Genomic DNA, 19,189 nt, shown 5'->3' with positions numbered 1-19,189 from the left:
GGGTGGAGAATAACCGAGCCTTCTCGTTTACTGGTACACACTGACACCATGAGTGTAAGTTTAGGTATAACAAGACGGTGGGCGATTTTTTTATCCTTCACCCATTGAAAACACATACCTTTAAAATTATCTTAACGTGATCTTAAATGGGACTTAAAGTGAATGTCAAGTTGGAGTGTCTTATGAATGCTATATAAAGTATAGGATGACGTGTGTGGCTTTTAACTACCTCAATTCGCCAACACTCACCTCAACAATTAAATGTTGTGAGGACGTATAGAATGCTATAATAGTTAGTGCAATATCATAAATTATGACATTTTGACAGCTAACATAATAATCAATTATGATGCAGAATAGGTTATTTCAAATGCATTCAAAATAATTTTAAGTTACAACCAGCACCAAAAATATGATAAACCATGGATAATTATAGATGCATAGATACTTCACTTTACTTAACACATAAAAACGTCTAATATTGCATGGACTATTATAGAGTACAACGAGTCTTGAGTACATTCCATTGAGGTGTGTACAGCAAAGCATAGTTTGTCATGATTAATTATAAGCCAAAGCAGTCAACCTCTCGTTCAAAACTAGTCAAGTGCATCCATACGACACCTAAACTAAAACATCATAAGACACATCAACAATGTATTTTTACTTTAGTCACAAAGCACTGTGCATTGATTATTATTCGATATGAATATATTCATAATGCACTACTAGATAGATTTAATGAAAAATGACACCAAACTATTTTCCAATACTTAAACATCAGTGACATGAGATGGTCATTCATAAAGTTTTGAACATTGTGCGTGCTGTTGCTTTATAATATTTAAATATATAGTGAGCAAAACATTAAAACAGGTTGCCACTGATCAACAGTTGCAAACTTGTAGGGAAAGGGCTGTAATTTAAATCTTTAACATATAAAAATAGGATTATATCATATGCAACACTTTCAGAATAAAACTATAGTTTCGTCTCTGTAAAAAACGTGAGTGCAATGCCTTACATTATGCATTAGATTTAATTAAATTTTGTATTGTAGCGTATTTGTAATAGGACCAATAGGCAAAAAACATTATATTATCAGACAAGGAAAGAAGTATATTTGCAGGAATGTTCAACGCATTTTTGAAACTGATTTTAACAAAACACATTTCACATACAAAAGACCAAATTAGAAAAGAGAGAATCCACTAACAAAACTGAATAAACACATATGCTCCATTTTCACTATCTCCGTACTGCTCTAACAACACATCCCATGATTACTCCCACCAAAAAAGGCCTTTACTCTGGCAAAAGCTTGGAGCAGCTACATATGCTTGTGAACGTATCCAAGCAACAAAAGGCGAACTATTTTAGGAAAGTTTGAAAAGACCAAATGTAAGGTGTGTAAATGTAAATGTATGTAAAACAGAGTTCAGGAAATGGGTATAAATTACGACAGCATAAAACCAGGGGCAAAATATCTCGAACAATGCATCAGAAAAGCAAATGGCATTCAGCACCATGGACAGGGAACTAAGAAACGGAATTCAAGTTTTCCCTCTTTGGAAGATAAAATAACAGCCGTGATGTAACTAGATAGACACACATATACTTCAAAAATATTCGAAAGATTTGTCAGTGTTCTAAATGGGAGTGTGGGAGCATATGTGACAGTGTTTGTCTGTGCCTGAGTGTAAATGTTGAGGTGAAGGCATGGAAGGTTGTTTAAAAAGCACTCTACAAGTTATTTAAACAGCTGTTCGTCTTTGGTATGCGTATATTGGTTGATGCGAGTCTAGCAAGACTAAATGTGTCCCTACCTCAGGAGAACCATCACAGTCACCAAACACATCAGCAAAGTCAGAAGGACTTTTCCTCAGAGTCTGGTCAGCAGGCAGCGTGTTGTCATTGTATGATGTCACGAACTTAAAGTCACTGGTTCTTGAACCTGTTGTCAGGTACGCGTCATAATTGTAAGTGCTGCGTAAAGTTCCTGTGCCGTCAACATCTGCATAGTTAGGAGGGAGATAAGCGCTGGGGATGGCTACTGCTCCATCAAACAACAGTCTGGGCTTTTTCCTGCGACAGAACCTCACACCCAGGATGATGATGATGAAGGTCAGGAAAAAGGTGGACACAGACACCAGCGCGATGATCAGATAAGAGGTCAGTTTGGAATTCTTCTCATCATAAGAAATGTCCTTCAGTTCTGGCACCTCAGCCAAGTTATCAGAAATCAGTAAATACATGGAACAGGTGGCAGAGAGAGAGGGCTGTCCGTTATCTTTCACTGACACAATCAGGTTCTGTTTCATGCTGTCAGACTCAGAAATGTCCCGCTGGGTCCGGATCTCTCCGCTGTGGAGTCCAATAGTGAAAAGTCCCGGATCAGTGGACTTCACTATATGATAGGACAGCCAGGCGTTCTGTCCGGAGTCCGCGTCCACCGCGATCACTTTGGACACCAGAGAGCCTCCGTGGGCAGCTTTGGGGACCAGCTCGGTCATGAAGGAGTTGCCCTCCGGGGCGGGGTACAGTATCTGAGGAGAGTTGTCATTCACATCCGATATGAACACACTGACGCTCACGTTGCTGCTGAGCGGAGGAGAACCGTTGTCTCTGGCCATCACCTGGACTTTAAAACTCCTCAACTGTTCATAATCAAACGACCTCACAGCGTGGATCACCCCCGTGTCTCCGTTAACAGACAGATAGGAGGACACCGGGGCACCGTTCACCTCACCGGGTAACAGAGAATAAATCACTGTACCGTTTTGTCTCCAGTCGGGGTCTCGAGCACTAACGGAACATAAAGTGGAGCCAGGTTTGTTATTTTCACTCACATATGCGCTGTACGACTGTTCCTCAAACACAGGTGGGTTGTCGTTGATGTCTGCTACAGATAACTGAACAGTTTTAGAGGAGGACAGAGGTGGAGAGCCCTCGTCAGTGGCAGTGATTGTAATGTTGTAATCAGACACTAGTTCACGGTCCAGTTGTCCTGTGGTCACCAGAGAATAATAGTTTTTAATAGAAGGAACCAACTTAAAAGGGACACCTTGCTGAATGGAGCAGCGGACCTGTTTGTTAGTCTCAGAGTCTCTGTCCTGCACGTTAATGATGCCCACCTCTGTACCAGGTGACACGTTCTCAGGTATGGGGTTAGTCACTGATTTCAGGTTTATAACTGGTGCGTTGTCATTTATATCCGTAATTTCAATCATTAATGTTGTATATGAAACTAATCCCAGCCCATCTTTTGCGCTAATCTGCATTTCATATGACGAATCTTTCTCATAATCAATAGCTCCAGCTACTCTCACTTCTCCCGTCACAGAGTGTAAAGAAAACACGTTATTTTCATCTGAAACATGATCGAATCCATAGGTAATTTTGCTATGTAAACCTTCATCTGCATCAGTTGCACTCACTGTGATCACCAGTGTATCCAGAGGAGAGTTTTCAGGCAGACTGGCTTTATAGACGGTCTGGCTAAACACTGGAACATTATCATTAGCATCCAGCACAGTGACGTGTATGACTACAGTCCCTGATCTCTGAGGAGAGCCTCCATCGAATGCGGTAAGCAACAACATTATCTCTTTTTTGTCCTCTCTGTCTAATTCTTTGTCTAAAACTAATTCGCAATATTTGCGTCCGCCAGTTTTCGTGTTTACATTTAATTTGAAATGATCATTCTGCTGAAGTGAGTAGCCCTGAACAGCATTTTCTCCGATGTCTCCATCATGTGCCTCTCCTAGAAGATAACGCGCACCTTTGTCTGCCGATTCATGAATTTCAATTTTAAGTGACTCCTCTTTAAATTGAGGTGAATTATCATTAATATCTTGGACGCGGATACTAATACGGTGCAGTTCTAATGGATTTTCTAGTACGAGTTCCTGTTTCAGGACACACGATGCTTTTTTCGCACAAAGCCCCTCTCTGTCAATCCTTTCCTGTACGATCAAGTCTCCGGTGTTGAGGTTTACACCGCAGTACTGGACGTTGTTATCTTCAGTATCGACACGGGCCTTGCGAGCGGAGAGTCTCCCCAAATCCAGTCCTAGATCCTTAGCGATATTCCCAATTACAGATCCACGTTTCATCTCCTCCGGAATAGAGTAGCTCACGTCTCCATAAACGGGGTGGAGGGCAAGAAAAATAAAAGCAAGGCCGCAGTGTAGCGAAAATCTGCTGAACCCCATTGTTTCTCCAAGAAAGACCACTCCTGGTACTCAGTAGGCTATGTCAAAATAAATCATATCCGTGATTTCCTCCAATATACAAAATCTTTACCCTGTAGTCATACCACGGAGCGTTTTTGTCAACTGTGGTGCAACAGCAGAATCTCGCTGTAAATTCGTTGAGACAGAAGGGTGGAGGATGACAGAGCCCTCTCGTTTACTGGTACACACTGACACCATGAGTATGTATCTGGGTATAACAAGGCGATGTAAGCTTTGTGATTCGCATAACTATAAACTTGTTCTGAGAATAATGTACATTAAAACAACAACAATAACAGTAATAATCATCACAATAACCGCTTTACGATTTTAGGACTACCTCAGCTTGACACAGGACAGATTTGTTCCTTTGTAATGAAAAAAAAATAAACAACAAAAAGAAAAGAAAAAGAAAGTGAGAATTGACATTAAAGTATTACAACTATGTCTCTGAAACAGCCATATATGCTCAAGTCATTTTTGATAAGTCAACATTTTGAAACTACACAAATGAGGAGGAAGACATTAACTTCCAATTACTGTCGATAGTTATTTCTATCTAAAACCTCTACGCTGCCTTAAAAGGTACGCTGATGTTCCAAAAATGTTATGTCCCTCCCTCATTGATAAAAACCTGGCCAAATATATCCATCTCTTGCTGCCCTTCCTTCTCATTTCTACCATAATGCGCTAAGATGGGAGCAGTGTAATAGAGGAAAGAAATGTTAAGTGTATTTTCGTATAGGTTTTGCAGTCACATCCTATAAAAAACTCACTCTATTGTATTTTTCAGATTGAAAGTGTGTTTGAAAAATGAAAAAAGCATCCAAATTACTCAAAAAAAAACCCATAGTGAACCACAATTTGAAGGCATAGGCTGGATTTTGAAGCATTGTGTTCTTTCAACCCAAATTCTAACAGTTTTATACTAGGTTACTACACTGCAGTGACACACATGTCTATTGGAAGAACAATTTTCCTTCAAGAATTTTGAAAACCTAGAGGACACAAAAAAACTGACAAATGTGGTGGAATTTTGCAGATGCTTGACTTAACTTGTTCAAGTGGCAGTAACCATTCCATCACACACAGTCTGTGATGTCAAAGTCAGTGCTGGAGATCTTTCGTTCTGGCATTGTATTTAATGCAAAAGCATATTTTCAGAGAGAGATAAGCATTGGGTGCCATGTTTAGACAAAACATTGAAAACATGTAGAAATAGCCTTGGTTGGCCCGAGATAAAGCTCTGTTTAGACAGAGCTGGTAGATTTTGAACAAACTTGGACTTCCTCAGCTAACTAGGTCAAAGATTGGTTATAAGATATGCACAATCCCACCACAACATGTATTTATATCTCCAAAAGAAAGTCTTTGTATGAATGCCTTAATCTACCCGAGTGAGCAACAAAAAATATATATACTGTGTAGTTGTATCCAACATCAGAAAGAGAAGACAACTTTTTTCAGAAAGAGCTTAAGTCATGAAGCTATTCTCAGATGATTTTGCTCTCAACTTCTGACACAATTTCAGAAAGGCTGACCAACAGCTATTAAAAATTCCAAGAAAACAAGGCTGCCATTGCATTTATTAACTTGAAACAGTAAAATGAATCATATCAGATACTATCTCAGTTTGGCGAAAAAAAATAACTTTCTGCAAGACGCTTTTTCAAAAAGTTCCACATTTCAATCTAAAGATAAACACTCTCTTCATGCCTGGTGTAAAATAATTGTTGAGTAAAGTATCACTGGCAAGAAGAATGTAATTTGTATATGAGAAAATGAGCAACAAATACTCAAGAGACACTGATTAAAAGAGAATAACAATTATTTCAAATCACCTCATCCTCGTGAGTAACAAACAGAACGATGCGCATCAATGAAAATAATACATAAAATACTAAATGATGCAAAAGAAGTGCCATATTATTTTAAATGAGAACGCAATTTTGGGAAAGCACAGAAAGCTCAATAACACCACGGATACAGCAAGCAAGACTGAAGCAAACAATTCAAAGAGGCTGATTATTTAAGTTGGAAGGGCTCTGATACAATGTCCCAATGACATTAAAAGTAGTCAAATCCATCGTATCGTCTGCAGAGCATATAATTGTACATGATAAAACTGACACCATATTTGTATAAAACAAGAACAACGTGGAAAATGCTATATCAAGGCACATTTAGTGTGATAAACCTCAGAAGGGAGGAAATTATACAGGAAGAGGGAGGTACATCAGCCTTACGAATGCACCATAGTACAAAACGGACTTCAGCACCATGGACAGAGTACAAAAGGGGGAGAAATGAAAAGGTTTTCTTTAGAGCAAAGAAAACAATCAAGCAAGAGGATGCGCGTTAATTTTAACATGAGCAAAAATCAACAAAGGAAAATGACCAAAATAGTACATTTACAATGATAGGCATCTTCAAGCATTTTTAAGAAAACCACGAAAATGTCTATTTGATTGGAACTATAGGAATGACCAATGTGACTCAAGGAAGGAATAGAACAACGCTGCAGAATGGCTTCTTCAGGACGGTGAATATAACTCGAATAAGATGACATGTCTCCCTACCTCAGGGGAATCATCGCAGTCTCCAAAGGCATCTGCAAAGTCAGAAGGACTTTTCCTCAGAGTCTGGTCAGCAGGCAGTGTGTTGTCATTGTATGATGTCACGAACTTAAAGTCACTGGTTCTTGAACCTGTTGTCAGGTACGCGTCATAATTGTAAGTGCTGCGTAAAGTTCCTGTGCCGTCAACATCTGCGTAGTTAGGAGGGAGATAAGCGCTGGGGATGGCTACTGCTCCATCAAACAACAGTCTGGGCTTTCTCCTGCGACAGAACCTCACACCCAGGATGATGATGATGAAGGTAAGAAAAAAGGTGGACACAGACACCAGCGCGATGATCAGATAAGAGGTCAGTTTGGAATTCTTCTCATCATAAGAAATGTCCTTCAGTTCTGGCACCTCAGCCAAGTTATCAGAAATCAGTAAATACATGGAACAGGTGGCAGAGAGAGAGGGCTGTCCGTTATCTTTCACTGACACAATCAGGTTCTGTTTCATGCTGTCAGACTCAGAAATGTCCCGCTGGGTCCTGATCTCTCCGCTGTGGAGACCAATAGTGAAAAGTCCCGGATCAGTGGACTTCACTATATGATAGGACAGCCAGGCGTTCTGTCCGGAGTCCGCGTCCACCGCGATCACTTTGGACACCAGAGAGCCTCCGTGTGCAGCTTTGGGGACCAGCTCGGTCATGAAGGAGTTGCCCTCCGGGGCGGGGTACAGTATCTGAGGAGAGTTGTCATTCACATCCGATATGAACACACTGACGCTCACGTTGCTGCTGAGCGGAGGAGAACCGTTGTCTCTGGCCATCACCTGGACTTTAAAACTCCTCAACTGTTCATAATCAAACGACCTCACAGCGTGGATCACCCCCGTGTCTCCGTTAACAGACAGATAGGAGGACACCGGGGCACCGTTCACCTCACCGGGTAACAGAGAATAAATCACTGTACCGTTTTGTCTCCAGTCGGGGTCTCGAGCACTAACGGAACATAAAGTGGAGCCAGGTTTGTTATTTTCACTCACATATGCGCTGTACGACTGTTCCTCAAACACAGGTGGGTTGTCGTTGATGTCTGCTACAGATAACTGAACAGTTTTAGAGGAGGACAGAGGTGGAGAGCCCTCGTCAGTGGCAGTGATTGTAATGTTGTAATCAGACACTAGTTCACGGTCCAGTTGTCCTGTGGTCACCAGAGAATAATAGTTTTTGATAGAAGGAACCAACTTAAAAGGGACACCTTGCTGAATGGAGCAGCGGACCTGTTTGTTAGTCTCAGAGTCTCTGTCCTGCACGTTAATGATGCCCACCTCTGTACCAGGTGACACGTTCTCAGGTATGGGAGTAGAAAGTGATTTTAAGTTGATGACTGGCGCATTATCATTTATATCTGTAATTTCGATTATTAAAGTTGCATATGATGCCAAACCAAGGCCATCTTTAGCACTGATCTGCATTTCATATAATGAAGCTTTTTCATGATCAATAGCTCCAGCTACTCTCACCTCTCCGGATTTAGGGTTTAAAGAAAACACCTTACTCTTTTCACCTGAAACACGGTTGAAGCCATAAGTAACTTCACCATACATTCCCTCGTCTGCATCAGTTGCACTCACTGTGATCACCAATGTATCCAGAGGAGAGTTTTCTGGCAGACTTGCTTTATAGACGGTCTGGCTGAACACTGGAACATTATCATTAGCATCCAGCACAGTGACGTGTATGACTACAGTACCTGATCTCTGAGGAGAGCCTCCATCGAATGCGGTAAGCAACAACATTATCTCTTTTTTGTCCTCTCTGTCTAATTCTTTGTCTAAGACTAATTCGCAAAATTTTCGCCCGCCATCTTTCGTGTTTACATTTAATTTGAAATGATCATTCTGCTGAAGTGAGTAGCCCTGAACAGAATTTTCTCCGATGTCACCATCATGTGCCTCATCCAAGAGAAAATGCGCACCCTTCACTGCCGATTCATGAATTTCCATTCGAAGTGACTCCTCTTGAAATTGCGGTGAATTATCATTAATATCTTGAACGCGGATACTAATACGGTGCAGTTCTAATGGATTTTCCAGTACGAGCTCCTGTTTCAGGACACACGATGCTTTTTTCTCACAAAGCCCCTCTCTGTCAATCCTTTCTTGTACGATCAAGTCTCCGGTGTTGAGGTTTACACCGCAGTACTGGACGTTGTTGTCTTCAGTATCAATACGGGCCTTGCGAGCAGACAGCCTGCCCAAATCCAGTCCCAGATCCTTAGCGATATTTCCAATTATAGATCCACGTTTCATCTCCTCTGGAACAGAGTAGCTCACGTCTCCATAAACGGGGTGGAGGACGAGAGAAACAAAAGCAAGGCCTAGCAGCGCAAATCTGCTGTGACACATTGCTCCTGCGAGAAACCACGTACACCCAAAAAAGTATGAAGTTGATCAAAAATATATTAAGGATTTATTCGTAATATCTTCCAATTAAAAATAACGGTCACATTGCAGTCCTACACAACGCGGTTTTGTCAACTACGGTACAACAGCAGAGTCAGGCTTTAAATTCAATGAGACAGAAGGGTGGAGAATAGAAGAATGGCCTTCTCGTTTACTGGTACACACTGACACCATGAGTGTAAGTTTAGCTATGACAGCACAACATATTTTTCTTTTGAACCGTTCAAAAGATCCACAGTGATGCCCCTTGTATATCAGCAGGAAACAAAAGACAAAAACTTTGCTCTTCTTTTAAAGGCTTATGTTATGATGAGAACTGAGATTAAAGAAAATAAATTTGGGCTGATTTTCATGTATAAAAGCAACACAAACGTCACATTTTTGTATATGTGTGTCGGGAAGAGAACGCGCTACAAAACAATTATAAAAAGCCCAGAAATCATACTATTTCTGAAGACAGACGGGGACAACTTTCAGTTCACATTTATTCTCCTCCTCTTTTCTATTGTCTCAGAACTGCATAAGGTGACGTTGAAGTTTTTATGTCCCTCATTGGTAAAAAGGATGTGATAGGATTTATACTTGTCTACTTTCGTGACATACCCAAAATACTGAGTTACGATAGGATCAAGTACTAATTTTAACAACTCAGGAAAGATCTAACAGCTTCACCCTCCTGTGAAATGTAACAGAAATATTCCCCAACTCTTAAACATCAGCAACATCTGACTAATGTTTTAAATATAGTGGAAAACACGATGTGTGCAATCGATCAATGACATAATATTTAACTCTGAAGTTTGCTGAAGTCTGAAACAGGTAGACAATTATCAGCAGTTGTTACAAATGCAAAAGGGCAAATACTTAATTAGTTGAAACCAATAGAAATGCATTAACTGCCAGACTGTCAAAATTTTAGAATAACTACTATTTATGTGAACTGCTCTTTGAAAATGTGACTAGTATGCCTTGCAATCGGAGTGCATTAATTTGCATTAACTTTACATTGTAGACTGTACTTGTTACTACTGGAAAACACTATAAGGTATCGATAGACGAAACAAGTTAATTATTTCGGAATTGCATTGGTAAAAATACTTAAGTAGTTTACGCCGGCATATACTTTATGTGAAAGACAGTCTGTCAAATTAAATCGAGGGATGATAGATTTTACTCGATTGCACATATCAATCGTTTCACATACAGAGGACTCATATAAGAAAGTGAAATTTACACTTGCAAAACTGAAAAAACACACATGCTCCATTTACAATTTCTTCATACTGCTCGAATAACGCATCCCGTTTTCCGTTAATAGTGATGCGCTTTCAAAGACTATAAATCCAGAACTTCCACCTGCTCCAGAATACAGCAACAACATATGCACATAAACGCATCAAAGCATGAAAGATCTATAAGCAAAGTTTATGAAAGGAAAACAAATTAACATTAAAAAAACAAATGTAATAAAATACAGTTCAGCAAAGGCGAGAAAAGGCAACACCATGAAACAAAGGGGTAAACTATCTAACAACACATCAGAAAAGCAAACGAATTTCAGCACCGTGGACAGAGAAAAAGAAAGTAATTAAAAAAGTTTTCCTCACTGGAGCATAAGAAAACAACCTAGTGTGTTGTGTGCTGTAGTCTGACAATGTTTTTCTGTTGTTGTGGGGGGTGAGGTGTGCATGAAAGGCTGTTTTAAGAAAAACTCTCTACAAGTTATTTAAACAGCTGTTCGTCTTTGGTTTGCGTATCTTGGTTGATGCGAGTCTAGCGAGATAAAATGTGTCCCTACCTCAGGAGAACCATCACAGTCACCAAACACATCAGCAAAGTCAGAAGGACTTTTCCTCAGAGTCTGGTCAGCAGGCAGTGTGTTGTCATTGTATGATGTCACGAACTTAAAGTCACTGGTTCTTGAACCTGTTGTCAGGTACGCGTCATAATTGTAAGTGCTGCGTAAAGTTCCTGTGCCGTCAACATCTGCGTAGTTAGGAGGGAGATAAGCGCTGGGGATGGCTACTGCTCCATCAAACAACAGTCTGGGCTTTCTCCTGCGACAGAACCTCACACCCAGGATGATGATGATGAAGGTCAGGAAAAAGGTGGACACAGACACCAGCGCGATGATCAGATAAGAGGTCAGTTTGGAATTCTTCTCATCATAAGAAATGTCCTTCAGTTCTGGCACCTCAGCCAAGTTATCAGAAATCAGTAAATACATGGAACAGGTGGCAGAGAGAGAGGGCTGTCCGTTATCTTTCACTGACACAATCAGGTTCTGTTTCATGCTGTCAGACTCAGAAATGTCCCGCTGGGTCCTGATCTCTCCGCTGTGGAGACCAATAGTGAAAAGTCCCGGATCAGTGGACTTCACTATATGATAGGACAGCCAGGCGTTCTGTCCGGAGTCCGCGTCCACCGCGATCACTTTGGACACCAGAGAGCCTCCGTGTGCAGCTTTGGGGACCAGCTCGGTCATGAAGGAGTTGCCCTCCGGGGCGGGGTACAGTATCTGAGGAGAGTTGTCATTCACATCCGATATGAACACACTGACGCTCACGTTGCTGCTGAGCGGAGGAGAACCGTTGTCTCTGGCCATCACCTGGACTTTAAAACTCCTCAACTGTTCATAATCAAACGACCTCACAGCGTGGATCACCCCCGTGTCTCCGTTAACAGACAGATAGGAGGACACCGGGGCACCGTTCACCTCACCGGGTAACAGAGAATAAATCACTGTACCGTTTTGTCTCCAGTCGGGGTCTCGAGCACTAACGGAACATAAAGTGGAGCCAGGTTTGTTATTTTCACTCACATATGCGCTGTACGACTGTTCCTCAAACACAGGTGGGTTGTCGTTGATGTCTGCTACAGATAACTGAACAGTTTTAGAGGAGGACAGAGGTGGAGAGCCCTCGTCAGTGGCAGTGATTGTAATGTTGTAATCAGACACTAGTTCACGGTCCAGTTGTCCTGTGGTCACCAGAGAATAATAGTTTTTAATAGAAGGAACCAACTTAAAAGGGACACCTTGCTGAATGAAGCAGCGGACCTGTCTGTTGGTCTCAGAGTCTCTGTCCTGCACGTTAATGATGCCCACCTCTGTACCAGGTGACACGTTCTCAGGTATGGGAGTAGTCACTGATTTCAGGTTTATAACTGGTGTGTTGTCATTTATATCCGTAATTTCAATTATCAACGTCGCATATGACGCCAACCCTGGAGCATCTTTAGCGCTGATCTGCATCTCATATGATGTTTCTCTTTCATAATCAATAGATCCAGCCACCTTAACTTCTCCTGTTTTAGGATTCAGAGAGAAAACCTGGTTTTCATCTGAAACATGATCAAATCCATAAGTTACTTCCCCATTGACTCCCTCATCTGCATCAGTAGCACTCACTACCAGTACAACAGTATCCAGAGGAGAGTTTTCAGGCAGACTGGCTTTATAGACGGTCTGGCTGAACACTGGAACATTATCATTAGCATCCAGCACAGTGACGTGTATGACTACAGTACCTGATCTCTGAGGAGAGCCTCCATCGAATGCGGTAAGTAACAACATTATCTCTTTTTTGTCCTCTCTGTCTAATTCTTTGTCTAAGACTAATTCACCATATTTTCGTCCACCGCCCTTTGTCTTCACATTTAATTTGAAATGATCATTCTGCTGAAGTGAGTAGCCCTGTACAGCATTTTCTCCGATGTCTCCATCATGTGCCTCATCGAGCATAAAAGCTGCACCCTTGTCTGCCGATTCACGAATTTCAAATTTCAGTGACTCCTCTTTAAATTGAGGTGAATTGTCATTAATATCTTGAACGCGGATACTAATACGGTGCAGCTCTAATGGATTTTCTAGTACGAGTTCCTGTTTCAGGACACACGATGCTTTTTTCGCACAAAGCCCCTCTCTGTCAATCCTTTCCTGTACGATCAAGTCTCCAGTGTTGAGGTTTACACCGCAGTACTTAACACTGTTATCCTCAGTATCGATGCGGGCCTTGCGAGCGGACAGTCTCCCCAAATCCAGTCCTAGATCCTTAGCGATATTTCCAATTACAGATCCACGTTTCATCTCCTCCGGGATAGAGTAGCTCACGTCTCCATAAACGGGGTGGAGGACAAGAAAAACAAAAGCCAGGCCATAAAGCAGCGAAAACCAGCTGTATGACATTGTAACTGCGAACAAGATTGCATACACACTAAAAAAATATTAAGTATGTCAAAATATATCAAAGATGTATCCGTTATATCTTCCAGTTGACAAAAACGGTCACATTCCGCCAAACTCGACGCTTTTTTTTTTCAACTACGGTATAACAGCAGAGTCAGGCTTTAAATTCAGCTAGACAGAAGGGTGGAGAATAGAAGAATGACCGAGCCTTCTCGTTTACTGGTACACACTGACACCATGAGTGTAAGTTTAGCTATGACAACGCTGTGGTATTTATTCCTTCCGCATTCAAAAGATAGATCCGTTTAATAACACTTCTACATCATTAGAAAAATGGGTAACGCTTTATAATAAGGTCCTTAATAACCATTAATTATCAAGTAATAAGGCATTGTTCTCGCTTTAGATCCGGTAGTTGCAAAAAGCATAGTTAACTTATAGTTAACTTATAATAGATGAGCAATAAAGTATATTTTAATATCAATAAGCAAACAAAATAAGATTAATAAAGGCATGGCAAAGACATAATGGGTGGGTCATGGGTGTTTGTAATGCCATTATTAACACTTGTATAAGCTTATAAACACACAATAATGTTAATAAGCATCTTGTAAGGACTTACAAGGACCTTAATATAAAGCGTTACCGAAAGCTGTTCTTTACTAATTAGGGTTATCTTACATTTCATTGAATTGATATTTTTACTATTGGCGTACGTGCAAGGATAAACCCCACAATGAACATGACATTTAGATTAAGTCGGCTACCGATTTGTGTCATCTCAAAACTATATGAGAACTGATGTCGAAATATCTGATTTTCCTAACTGATGAAATGGTGTCCATATTTGTTTTCTGCACTTTGCTCACATCCACAACTCAGAATGGGATCAAGTAACAGAGATGTTTTAATTATCTTCAGACATCTTCTGTGTCTCACATCCTCTGAAAAAAGAAAGACTTCACTTAGTAATTTAGTAAATTGAACAAAATACTTTTCATCACTAAACCGCTAGGGACGTATTATCTAACTTTTTAGATACTGTTAAAACGCGCCAAGTGGTATTGTTCTATGAGATAACATTCAATTCTGAAGTTTGGAAAACTTGAAATTAGGTTGACAATGATCAACAGTTCTTGCAAAGATTTTAAAAATAGAAGCAACAGCATATTCACATGCAGACTTCAAAGCAATAAGATCTTAACCCTTTATGCCAATATTCTCTAACAGCAAAATTACTGTAACAACAATAAGCAAAGAGGGAAATTCTAACAATACATAACGCAGTGGAAACTATCTCTAAAGATGCGCAACAAAATAAAGCAGGGTTCAGCACCAAGGACAGAGACACGAAGAGCTTGATACGAAATGTTTTCCTCAAATGAACATAAAAATGAGCATTCAAGCAACCAGATAGAGACAAATAGAATTTGAAAACAAATTATATGAAACAATTTAAATATTCTAAAGTAATGGTATAGTAGGCATTTCAAAACTAAGCATGTGTAAATATATATATATATATATATATATATATATATATATATATATACATATATACATATTATATTTTATATATATGTGTGTATGTATATATATATATATATATATATATATATATATATATATATATATATATATATATATATATATATATATATATAACTGCTTGTGTGTGGCGTGTGAGACGGGAAGAAGAAGTAGAAAGGCTGATATTTCATCGCTAATTAATTTTAAGGTGAGATTAGATCCCCAATAGGCTAGATCCAGGAAAAGCTCAAATCTAAACTCTTTAGAACAAACGCGTGATTCCTAATCAATTTGTTGGACCCACTTGAGTGTACTACCATCACCAACAGAAAATAACGATTGAACTGACAAAAATCGAAGCAAAGACAGAACAATGGCTTTTTGGAGACGTTCAACACGAATTGGGTGTTGTGAAATGTGTCCCTACCTCAGGAGAACCATCACAGTCACCAAATACATCAGCGAAGTCAGAAGGACTTTTCCTCAGAGTCTGGTCAGCAGGCAGTGTGTTGTCATTGTATGATGTCACGAACTTAAAGTCACTGGTTCTTGAACCTGTTGTCAGGTACGCGTCATAATTGTAAGTGCTGCGTAAAGTTCCTGTGCCGTCAACATCTGCGTAGTTAGGAGGGAGATAAGCGCTGGGGATGGCTACTGCTCCATCAAACAACAGTCTGGGCTTTCTCCTGCGACAGAACCTCACACCCAGGATGATGATGATGAAGGTCAGGAAAAAGGTGGACACAGACACCAGCGCGATGATCAGATAAGAGGTCAGTTTGGAATTCTTCTCATCATAAGAAATGTCCTTCAGTTCTGGCACCTCAGCCAAGTTATCAGAAATCAGTAAATACATGGAACAGGTGGCAGAGAGAGAGGGCTGTCCGTTATCTTTCACTGACACAATCAGGTTCTGTTTCATGCTGTCAGACTCAGAAATGTCCCGCTGGGTCCTGATCTCTCCGCTGTGGAGACCAATAGTGAAAAGTCCCGGATCAGTGGACTTCACTATATGATAGGACAGCCAGGCGTTCTGTCCGGAGTCCGCGTCCACCGCGATCACTTTGGACACCAGAGAGCCTCCGTGGGCAGCTTTGGGGACCAGCTCGGTCATGAAGGAGTTGCCCTCCGGGGCGGGGTACAGTATCTGAGGAGAGTTGTCATTCACATCCGATATGAACACACTGACGCTCACGTTGCCGCTGAGCGGAGGAGAACCGTTGTCTCTGGCCATCACCTGGACTTTAAAACTCCTCAACTGTTCATAATCAAACGACCTCACAGCGTGGATCACCCCCGTGTCTCCGTTAACAGACAGATAGGAGGACACCGGGGCACCGTTCACCTCACCGGGTAACAGAGAATAAATCACTGTACCGTTTTGTCTCCAGTCGGGGTCTCGAGCACTAACGGAACATAAAGTGGAGCCAGGTTTGTTATTTTCACTCACATATGCGCTGTACGACTGTTCCTCAAACACAGGTGGGTTGTCGTTGATGTCTGCTACAGATAACTGAACAGTTTTAGAGGAGGACAGAGGTGGAGAGCCCTCGTCAGTGGCAGTGATCGTAATGTTGTAATCAGACACTAGTTCACGGTCCAGTTGTCCTGTGGTCACCAGAGAATAATAGTTTTTGATAGAAGGAACCAACTTAAAAGGGACACCTTGCTGAATGGAGCAGCGGACCTGTTTGTTAGTCTCAGAGTCTCTGTCCTGCACGTTAATGATGCCCACCTCTGTACCAGGTGACACGTTCTCAGGTATGGGAGTAGAAAGTGATTTTAAGTTGATTACTGGCGCATTATCATTTATATCTGTAATTTCGATTATTAAAGTTGCATATGATGCCAAACCAAGGCCATCTTTAGCACTGATCTGCATTTCATATAATGAAGCTTTTTCATGATCAATAGCTCCAGCTACTCTCACCTCTCCGGATTTAGGGTTTAAAGAAAACACCTTACTCTTTTCACCTGAAACACGGTTGAAGCCATAAGTAACTTCACCATACATTCCCTCATCTGCATCAGTTGCACTCACTGTGATCACCAATGTATCCAGAGGAGAGTTTTCTGCCAGACTTGCTTTATAGACGGCCTGGCTGAACACTGGAACATTATCATTAGCATCCAGCACAGTGACGTGTATGACTACAGTCCCTGATCTCTGAGGAGAGCCTCCATCGAATGCGGTAAGCAACAACATTATCTCTTTTTTGTCCTCTCTGTCTAATTCTTTGTCTAAGACTAATTCGCAAAATTTTCGTCCGCCATCTTTCGTGTTTACACTTAATTTGAAATGATCATTTTGCTGAAGTGAGTAGCCCTGAACAGCATTTTCTCCGATGTCTCCATCATGTGCCTCATCCAAGAGAAAATGCGCACCCTTGTCTGCCGATTCATGAATTTCAATTCGAAGTGACTCCTCTTGAAATTGCGGTGAATTATCATTAATATCTTGAACGCGGATACTAATACGGTGCAGTTCTAATGGATTTTCCAGTACGAGCTCCTGTTTCAGGACACACGATGCTTTTTTCGCACAAAGCCCCTCTCTGTCAATCCTTTCTTGTACAATCAAGTCTCCGGTGTTGAGGTTTACACCGCAGTACTGGACGTTGTTGTCCTCAGTATCAATACGGGCCTTGCGAGCAGACAGCCTGCCCAAATCCAGTCCCAGATCCTTAGCGATATTTCCAATTATAGATCCACGTTTCATCTCCTCCGGGATAGAGTAGCTCACGTCTCCATAAACGGGGTGGAGGACGAGAGAAACAAAAGCAAGGCCTAGCAGCGTAAATCTGCTGTGACACATTGCTCCTGCGAGAAACCACGTACACCCAAAAAAAGTATGAAGTAGATCAAAAATATATTAAGGATTTATTCGTAATATCTTCCAATTAACAATAAAGGTCACATTGCAGCCCTTCACAGCGCGTTTTTGTCAACTACCGTACAACAGCAGAGTCAGGCTTTAAATTCAATGAGACAGAAGGGTGGAGAATAGAAGAATGGCCTTCTCGTTTACTGGTACACACTGACACCATGAGTGTAAGTTTAGCTATGACAGCACAACATATTTTTCTTTTGAACCGTTCAAAAGATCCACAGTGGTGCCCCTTATATATCAGCAGGAAACAAAAGACAAAAACTTTGCTCTTCTTTTAAAGGCTTATGTTATGATGAGAACTGAGATTAAATAAAATACATTCGGGCTGATTTTCATGTATAAAAGCAACACAAACGTCACATTTTGGTATATGTATGTCGGGAAGAGAACGCGCTTCAAAATAATCATAAAAAACCCAGAAATCATACTATGTCTGAAGACAGACGGGGACAACTTTCAGTTCACATTTATTTCACCTCCTCTTTTCTTTTATCTCAAAACTGCATAATGTGACGTTGAAGATTTTATGTCCCTCATTGGTGAAAAGGAGGTGATATGATTTATATTTGTCTACTTTCGTGACATTCCCAAAATACTGAGTTACGATAGGATCAAGTACTAATTTTAACAACTCAGGAAAGATCTCACAGCTTCATCCTCCAGTGAAATGTAACAGAAATATTCCCCAACTCTTAAACATCAGCAACATCTGACTAATGTTTTAAATATAGTGGAAAACACGATGTGTGGAATCGCTCAATGACATAATATTTAACTTTGAAGTTTGCTGAAGTCTGAAACAGGTAGACAATTATCAGCAGTCGTTACAAAGGCAAAAGGGCAAATACTTAATTAGTTGAAACCAATAGAAATGCATTAACTGCAAGACTGTCAAACTTTTGGAATAACTACTATTTATGTGAACTGCTCTTTGAAAACGTGACTAGTATGCCTTGCATTCGGAGAGTTTTCATTTGCATTAACTTTATATTGTAGACTGTACTTGTTACTACTGGAAAACACTATAAGGTATCGATAGACGAAACAAGTTAATTATTTCGGAATTGCATTGGTAAAAATACTTAAGTAGCTTACGCCGGCATATACTTTATGTGAAAGGCAGTCTATCAAATTAAATCGAGGGATGACAGATTTTACTCGATTGCACATATCAATCGTTTCACATACAGAGGACTAATATAAGAAAGTGAAATTTACACTTGCAAAACTGAAAAAACACACATGCTCCATTTACAATTGAATCCTGCTCGAATAACGCATCCCGTTTTCCGTTAATAGTGATGAGCTTTCAAAGACTATAAAT

The 19,189-nt window shown here is 40.6% G+C and overlaps 4 protein-coding genes across 10 annotated transcripts in view; all 4 read right to left on the bottom strand.

Moving 5' to 3' along the window:
* Positions 1-19,189, bottom strand: part of LOC131981893 (protocadherin gamma-C5-like) — a 338,840-nt gene that overhangs the window by 231,682 nt on the left and 87,969 nt on the right. The window contains exon 1 of one of the 7 annotated variants that reach the window (XM_059346412.1): positions 1,827-4,453. The exons of 5 other annotated variants lie outside the window; for them this stretch is intronic. In XM_059346412.1, coding sequence (XP_059202395.1) covers positions 1,827-4,214 — 2,388 coding nt within the window. In that variant the 5' untranslated portion in view covers positions 4,215-4,453. Of the gene's footprint in view, positions 1-1,826; positions 4,454-19,189 lie in introns of those variants that run through there. One more of the 7 variants, XM_059346424.1, reaches the window with a different exon arrangement.
* On the bottom strand, positions 6,770-9,535 carry LOC131982190 (protocadherin beta-16-like). Its single transcript, XM_059346785.1, has one exon. It carries the CDS (start codon positions 9,200-9,202, stop codon positions 6,770-6,772), a length of 2,433 nt encoding a protein of 810 aa, XP_059202768.1. The 5' UTR covers positions 9,203-9,535.
* On the bottom strand, positions 10,986-13,570 carry LOC131982189 (protocadherin beta-15-like). Its single transcript, XM_059346784.1, has one exon. It carries the CDS (start codon positions 13,443-13,445, stop codon positions 10,986-10,988), a length of 2,460 nt encoding a protein of 819 aa, XP_059202767.1. The 5' UTR covers positions 13,446-13,570.
* LOC131982188 (protocadherin beta-16-like) lies at positions 15,367-17,844 on the bottom strand. The gene has a single exon (XM_059346783.1). The coding sequence runs from the start codon at positions 17,788-17,790 to the stop codon at positions 15,367-15,369; it is 2,424 nt and encodes an 807-aa protein (XP_059202766.1). The 5' UTR covers positions 17,791-17,844.

The sequence above is a fragment of the Centropristis striata genome, chromosome 12, assembly GCF_030273125.1.
Source record: "Centropristis striata isolate RG_2023a ecotype Rhode Island chromosome 12, C.striata_1.0, whole genome shotgun sequence".
NCBI lineage: Eukaryota > Metazoa > Chordata > Actinopteri > Perciformes > Serranidae > Centropristis > Centropristis striata.
The sequence above is the reverse complement of the archived record's forward strand: the minus strand, read 5'-3'. Positions and strand labels throughout refer to the sequence as shown.